Source organism: Rhinichthys klamathensis, unplaced genomic scaffold (assembly GCF_029890125.1).
Source record: "Rhinichthys klamathensis goyatoka isolate OS25496 unplaced genomic scaffold, OSU_Roscu_1.1 h1tg000220l_1, whole genome shotgun sequence".
NCBI classification, from domain to species: domain Eukaryota; kingdom Metazoa; phylum Chordata; class Actinopteri; order Cypriniformes; family Leuciscidae; genus Rhinichthys; species Rhinichthys klamathensis.
This window is the reverse complement of record NW_026606744.1, coordinates 2,132,450-2,140,792: the sequence shown is the minus strand read 5'-3', so window position 1 is coordinate 2,140,792 and position 8,343 is coordinate 2,132,450. Positions and strand designations below refer to the sequence as shown.

General features: G+C 35.7%; 1 protein-coding gene across 1 annotated transcript; it reads left to right on the top strand.

The window, feature by feature from the left end:
* Window positions 1-39: 39 nt before the first annotated feature.
* ppie (peptidylprolyl isomerase E (cyclophilin E)) lies at window positions 40-7,335 on the top strand. Its single transcript, XM_056264376.1, has 10 exons — window positions 40-200; window positions 418-516; window positions 654-697; window positions 940-966; window positions 1,076-1,157; window positions 1,279-1,382; window positions 1,563-1,686; window positions 4,797-4,982; window positions 6,415-6,557; window positions 7,151-7,335. The coding sequence occupies exons 1-10, from the start codon at window positions 170-172 to the stop codon at window positions 7,217-7,219; spliced, it is 909 nt and encodes a 302-aa protein (XP_056120351.1). The 5' UTR covers window positions 40-169; the 3' UTR covers window positions 7,220-7,335.
* The last annotated feature ends 1,008 nt before the right edge of the window (window positions 7,336-8,343 follow it).

The window sequence follows — 8,343 nt, the reverse complement described above, 5'->3', positions numbered from 1 at the left end:
AGGAAAATTCAACTAAAAAATCTAAAAAAAAGTAAAGCTGTTAATCCAGAGCTGAACAATGGACACTTGTGAATGCCAGTGATGTTATTTGTCCTCCGCATCACTAGAGGGCGAGACAACGACCCGCACTGGCGAACAAAACAGTCAAAAGTCAAAGGTTACAAGCAAGATGGCGTCGAGTAAACGTGTTCTTTATGTTGGTAAGAAAAGCATCAAAATTGTAATCAAAATAACAAACCCTTCGTTCTTACATTGCGCTAGTTTAACCCTACAGCCTCGTGCATGTTTAGGGATGCGATTCCGGTTATCAGCTGTAGCCAGGAAAGGGTCAAAAGATGAAATATCAGATTGAATTGCACGGTCAGTGAGTTTAACATGAAATATTAAAATGATTGGAATATGTTTTGCTTTTCTCAGGAGGTCTCGCGGAGGAGGTGGATGAGAAAGTGCTGCACGCGGCATTTATTCCCTTCGGTGATATCACGGATATTCAGATCCCGTTAGATTATGAGACGGGTAACTAACGCATAAATCAAAATACACTCCCATCATTATAAATCAAAAACACACTTTAACAAACAACATAAACAGTTTTACGACTTGAACATACGACAAAAATATCGCACATCATGTTTGACACTTTTTGTCCACAGAGAAACACAGGGGCTTTGCATTCATCGAGTTTGAGTTGGCAGAGGTGAATACGTGCTAAATCTGTCTTCAATTAAGAACACATCCTCGACTCAATCTAAATAAGATGCAACATATTAAGCATTGGAATAACTTGTATCTTTTATTATTAATTAATTCTGGTTCACTTCCGTAACCAATGTTGCTTCTCATAGTTTACACAAGTCACCCGGTTTGTCTGACAAAAAAAAAGGATGCTTAAATATACCAATATGTCACTTTCTCAAAGTTCTGTCTGCTTTTTCCCAGGATGCAGCTGCTGCCATTGATAATATGGTAAGTTAATGAACCACAAATTTCTGTAGTCTCAGAAAACCTGATGTATTTCAGTCTTCCTCAGAGCTGGAAGTCTAGGTTAATATCTATTCGGCTTCGTGTCCTGCAGAATGAGTCTGAGCTGTTCGGGAGAACCATCAGGGTGAACATCGCCAAACCAATGAGAATTAAAGAGGGCTCCTCTCGACCAGGTGAGTTTTTTTTTTTTTATTGCAATAGGTTGCTATGATAAACTCACCCATTATGCTGTTAACTTATTTCTTGCATGTCCTTGAAACACAAATCTGAATTGCATTGCTGCTCTGCTCATAGTGTGGTCTGAAGATGACTGGTTGAAGAAGTTCTCAGGGAAGACTGCTGAGGAGAGTGAGACGGCGGAGTCAGCTGCGGAATCAGCCAGTACAAACACTCAGGAGGTGGGAATGTTGTAATAACATTGGTTGCTTTTAGTATGAAATTATATTAAATGCCTGGCATGTCATGTTTGTATAGCAGTTTATATATATTTTTGCTCAGTGTCTGATGATCTGTTTAGCTTTTATATTTTGATGTTTATCATTAATGTTTTCTGATTGGTATTTTGTGTTTCTGAACAGGGAGAGCCTCCAGCGAAAAAAGGCAGAACTAACCCTCAGGTCTACATGGACATCAAGATTGGCAACAAACCTGCAGGTCGACTGCGCTTCCTCCTTCGAGCAGACGTTGTGCCTATGACTGCAGGTCAGACTCTGTAAATTATCTTTAGATGTTCCTATTTCTTTACTCAATGTTTAACCCCTTAACTGTCACCTGCCCGTATACGGGCAATCTAAATTTACTTCACTATATTACTATTAAATCCTAATCTAGTCATGACAAACTATATATCGTTGGAAAGGTCTAAGTCTGCTAAATAGATATTTGACTGCTGTTTTTTGCTACAAATTATGTAAGAAGAGTAACCGATGATTTTTTGACAAGAGTGCGCCTCAAAAAAATCTGCACCATAACAGGAGTTCTGACCTTTGTCACAAAAAGTTGACGCACAGACCTTTAATAATTGAAACTTTGGGTTTTCATGCTAAAAGTTCATAATAAAACATATAATCTAGTAGGGGTGTAACGATACACAAACCTGACGGTTCGGTTCGTCCCACGGTTTTGAGGTCTCGGTTCGGTTCGGTTCGGTTCATTTCAGTGGGGTGGGGGGGTTTAGAAAGCTAAAATTGCTTTTATTTTTTATTAAACAGTGCTTTAATGAACAAATTGTGTCCTTGTCTTTAAATTAATTCAATTACAAGTAAACGTTTCAGAACAGATAACAAAATTATCTGCTAATGCTGTAAACTACAGCCCTTACTTGCACATTACTATAACATTAAAGCTTAACAACAGAGCCTAGACTTTTAGGCTAAATGATATAATAATAATCAACACTCAAATAACAAATTGTATGAAAACATGTAAACTGCACATAAGGCAATTTTTGCATTAACATGTTTTTACTCTAATTTGTTATTGTTATATAATAATTTACACAGTTGCTGTTATTTTCATGACAACTATTTTAAACATACATTAAATAATCAAGATATCATAAACAGGTTAAGTAAAATATAATATATAGGCTAATATATAGCATTTATTTAGTGAAAGAGTTAGCAAACCAGCAAGCTGTGGACACTGAATGACTTGCCTGAGGTAAATATAAAGCTATGTGAAAAACTAAGCGTTTTATTGACGTATTTCCGCTGTTGAAACACTGATTGAGTGTTTACACGAGTTTTGATGCTTTTCAGTAAGTATACTGTATCTTTCAACATACCTTCGGGTGTCCATTCATGTTTATTCTGTAACTGAGGAAGAGATGATCGCGCTCCGCGCTGCCGCATGCATACAGTGATATCTGTCACGCCACATCTAAGAGCGCCAAAACGGCATTTATTGTTTGCATTTCGTGATCAAATAGACATAACTTGAAAGATTACACCTTGCTTATTATCAAAAGTAACAAAACACTGAGCTTATTGCGATTATATGTGGTTAATGGTGGTTAGGCAACAGCCCTGCATTCGTTGTGTACATAACACATGAGGTGCAATGAGCCGGGGCTGGGCGGGGCAGCAGGGGGCGGGGCGTGTTCGGTTCGCCATGAGAGTATCGCGATACGTATCGTGGGTGGTGTATCGCGGTTTTTCGGTTCGGTTCAAATATCGTTACACCCCTATAATCTAGTATTTTTCAATAAAAAATTATAATATAATATTATCCTCTAAAAATTATAATATATATATATATTATCCTCTAAAATATAATATCTTTTTTTATCGCCTTTTTTTATTATATCACATATTTTAGTAGTTATCATAAATTAGGTATCATTTGAAAGCTTACAAACTCAGAATTCATCCTGTAAAAACCGTTTTATAATTGAACGTTGCGTTACCATAGAAACAGTACTCTAAATTATTTTATCAGGCTCCTCCCCTTTTGGGCATCATTATATTTCATAATTTATGATCAAAACCTTTTAGAATCTTGACAAAACACATATTGTCAGAAAGGTCTGTGTCTCAAGGTTCCAAATTTTGTGACAGAATTGATATTTGGACAGAAAATTATTAATTTGTGAAGGCAGAATATATACAACTAAATTCAATGGAATTCAATGGCACCCGGTTGCTATTTTTGGTACTACGCCTAAACAAAATCTCATGGGAACTTCAATTTTTGTGATATCAACTTCAAATTTGGATCATAACTTGGTTAGATATATGGCTTTGATTTTATAGTAATTTTAGAGTAAAAAATATTTTGTAAAATATATATTTTATATAAAATAAAATATATATAGTACAGTATATTTGATTTACTCTAAATTTAAACTTCCATAACTTTTTAATACTTTCATTTTTTGAAGTGTTTTCACTTCAGCAATAATCTGCTGTGTGTTTTCTTTAAAACAAGACCAAACTTGGGTATATATTCCAAAGCATTCTTGAATTACAACCATTTAAGTTTGAATAGTGCATTTTAACCCCCATTCTCAAAAAGGGGGGTGACAGCTAGTTCATATTTTCAAAATGGACTGTGAACAATTTAGCCATGCATATTTCATTTTAAAAAAAAATGGCCTGATGTTTTTTAATTAATTTAAAAACTGGTGAAATGACATACTCGGTACTGTTAAAATACTGCATAGGGTTCATTATTCCAAAGCTTGGCTCTCTGCAATTTACTTCAACATTGATGACAGTTGTGCTACATGTCACCCTGTAATCCGAGTCATATGTTGTTATTTTTTTCTGTCCAATGCTTCATAACTATTGGAACAACTATTTTGAGACTGTCCAAAAAAAGTTAAATCAAGATTGATGTCTGCCCTACTACTGCATTCTTTGGGGTTCTTAAAGTTTGGATTAAAACAGTTAGATATACGTGCCTTCGCTTCTTTTTTGGCTAGATGGCCACCAAGCCTCTGGGTATTTCACAATGGCTTGTTGATAATATGTATTTTTTTAAACTGAATAAGATAAGATGTTCTCGGTATGCCAGCTGAGGTTCTTCCCATGATAAATGGCAACACTTTAGACCATATGTTCACTCCCTTCAAACTTTGCCTGTTGACTGAATTTCTTTGAATCATCAGTCCCCTCCCCCCCAATTTTATTGTGTCGAAATCTAAATCAGAGAAAATCATAGGTTCGGGCTGGTGGATGATTTATTTTTAACAGTGGATTTGGGTGACATTAGAGCTGATCTGCGCATCTCTATCACATTAGCAGTTTCCCAATTAAATGTTTGGTGCTTTGCTGAAAAGAGGACTTCTGTTTTGTTTGTTTGTTCTACAGAAAATTTCCGTTGTCTGTGCACACATGAGAAGGGCTTTGGATTCAAGGGCAGCAGTTTCCACAGAATCATCCCGCAGTTTATGTGCCAGGGTGGAGATTTCACCAATCACAACGGCACTGGGGGGAAATCCATATATGGAGGCAAGTTTGAGGATGAGAACTTTGTCCTCAAGCACACCGAACCAGGTGAGATGAGTCCTCAGCTTGAGAGAAGTTAGATGTGTGTGTTTTGAAAGTTTTTTTTCTGCGTTTATTCACAAAAGCCTTTGAGAACCAATGCCTGTTTCACACATACTCCGTTTGCCCACGTTAACAGGTTATACTTGTAGCATTCACACTGCAATGCCAGTTCATTGAAGGATTGGTGCGGTGCAGTGATCGTTTCCTCAGTGTTTTTTTTTTTGTGCGTCACACGCTGAATTAGTTATATAGCGCTTGGTTCATTGGTTCATCATGGTCAAAATGAACATGGACTGGCATGAAAATGTAGGCTATTAATTTGACCATAAATGCATACAAGTAAAGTACACTACTATTTTTTTTTTCACAGTCATCTTATAATGGTAGGCAATTTCATTGGTTATTGGTGTGGATTGTAAGTTAGTTTAAAGGTGCCTTGTGTAAAAAAATCAATTCAAAATCCACATATTCCATACCAGATGGGGGCAGTATACCTCCAGAAAGTTGGCCTACTCTAGTCTGTTTTTTAGTTTCGGGTTGTTAATCTTCTAAAACCGTCAAATCGTCCGCTTTGTCCCACCAAAGCCTATTTTGATCGGTGAGTGATGTAGAATAGAATGACTGCTGCGCTTGACAGGGCGCATAACGAGCAGAGAGAGAGAGAGAGCGCCCCGGCCGCGCGCGCGCACTCTCACGTCTTCAAACAACACGAGCGCTGTCCTCCTGCTTTCCCTCGCGCATATTAATCAAATCAATTGACACGATCGTAAGACCGCAGTTCATTTGGAGATTTTTAGAGATTAGAGACTCAATGAAAACATCTCAACACTAAATTATAAAGGCCGGTCTCATATAGACGCTATTGACAGGTTCAAGTACGCCCACAAGCCGTGCGAGTTATTCGTGTATTGGAGTTTGGCTGGTGGTTATGTATGTTGCCCGCATACCGCCTCCCATGGCCGAAACTGGTATTATGACACCGGCCGGGCCGGGGCTAGTAATTTAGCATGCTAATTCAGGTTTATATCTCGGCAGCACTATAACTTGTCATTTTTTTAATGACATCATTGCATTTATTTCTTCTCATTCTTTTGATACGTGTAGCTCATTTGTTGGATATTTTTACCTCAATTTTTACATATGGCACCTTTAAAATGTTTGTGATGCTTAAGTTTCCCGTAATAGAAGTATCTTGTTTAAATGTTTTGCCTCATGCTTGAGGATCTTAATATATAAGTCTATATAGAAATAATAAATGGATTCTAACAGTGAAGTGCACTGCAAACACATCTTGTGTGAAAGCTCAATGAGTTTGTGCTGCTACTGCACTACTAATGCGTAATGCAAACGGATCATGTGTGAATCTGGCTTAAATGTTCAGGATCAGTTAGTATATTTGTTGATGTTGATCTCATGTTCTCTGACTCTGAACTCATAGGTCAGCTGTCGATGGCAAACTCTGGTCCCAATACTAACGGGTCTCAGTTCTTCATAACTGTTGATAAGACAGACTGGCTGGATGGCAAACATGTGGTATTCGGAGAACTCGTAGAGGGCATGGATGTACTCCGGAACATGGAGGTAAGCTGAGGGAGATTAGATTTGCAATCGCTTATGATTTGACTATTAAAAAAAAAAAGTTGGTAGTCAGTAAGATTAAATGTTTTTGAAAGACGTTTCTTGTGCTCTCCAAGGCTTTATTTTTTTTAAATGAAAAATATAGTAAAAGCTTTAATATTGTGAAATATTACAATTTACAATAACTTTTCTATTACAAAATGTAATTTATTCCTGTGATGGCAAAGCTGAAAAACATTTTTGATCCTTCAGAAATCATTCTAATATGCTGGTTTAGTGCTTAAGAAACATTTCTTATCAATGTTATCAAAAACTGATGCATTTTTTAGGATTTTTTTTGACGAATAGAAAGTTCAATAGAACAGCATTCATTTGAAATAATCTTTTGTAACATTATAAATTCTTTACTGTCACTTTTGATCAATTTAATGTATCCTTGCTGAATAAAAACGTACTGACCCCCGCAGTGTACAACTGTTTTGAATTAGTTATTTATTATGCCTGTTGACCAGAATTTAAAATGCTTTGTTTAAAATATTAAAATTACTTTTTGTCCTGTTTTTTTTAATTACTTTGTATCTGTACTGTTTTCTCAGGCTCAGGGATCAAAAGATGGCAAAACCAAACAGAAAGTCATCATCTCTAATTGTGGAGAGTATGTGTGAGATCAACATAATGTGTGTGTCTGTCTGTGTGTTTGGGAGTGAGAGAGAGAGTAAAGAAAAGCTGTTATTTTTTTTTGTAGTACTTTGTAAATATCTAAATAAAACTTTTATACATATCCTTGTGATTTTTCTCCTGCTAATTATTGGCCTGTATTTAAAGGTGGGGTAAGTGATATTTAACCCTAAAACAGGCAACGTGACTCACGAGACACATCGTTTTTGTCTTTTTTGGGGCATAAGAACGATTTTTTCATCAAATCCTTTTATCACTTATGACAGCCTGGTCTGTCTTGAGTATGCTGGTCAATCAACTTTTATTCAAGACACAAAGGTCCATAGAGACAACACCGTACAGATATATCTAAATAAATAACAATACAAACAGTAAAAAATGATGCGGAAGTGGCATCATTTATAAAAAAATATATACAGGCTTGGTCACATGATTTGCTTCAAATTTTTTGTGATCAATTAGTCAGCCTGACCTAAATCCAACATGGCTGCCAGTGGTGCAGAACATTCAGATTTTGAGATAAGTAAATATATATTAAACTTACTTTTCTTCAAAAAAAAAAAAAAAAAAAAGAATACTGCTAACAATAATTGTGAACATTGTCTTAAGGTGCTGAAGGAGAAAATTAAGTAATATGTTGTTTATGTTGTTATTTAGCACGTTTTGAAATGTATGTGAGTCCTGAGTCACGTTGCCTGTTTAGGGTATACAAAAGGGATAAACTAGCTCTATTTAAAATGCACTATTCAAACTTAAATGATTGTAATTCAAGAATGATTGTAATTCAGATTATTGCTGAAGTGACAGCACTTCAAAAAATGAAAGTATGAAAAAGTTATGGAAGTTTAAACTTACAGTAAATAAAATATACGGTAATTAATATTTTTTCCTTTTTATAAAATATTTTTTACTATAAAATCAAAGCCATATATCTAACCAAGTTGTGTTCCAAATTTGAAGTTGATATCACAAAAATTGAATTGAACTGAAATTGATTTTGTTTAGGCATAATACCAAAAAAGAATTTAATTGTATGCATTCTGCCATAACAAATTAATACATTTCTGTCCAAATATCACTTCTGTCAAAAAATATGGAACCTTGAGACTCA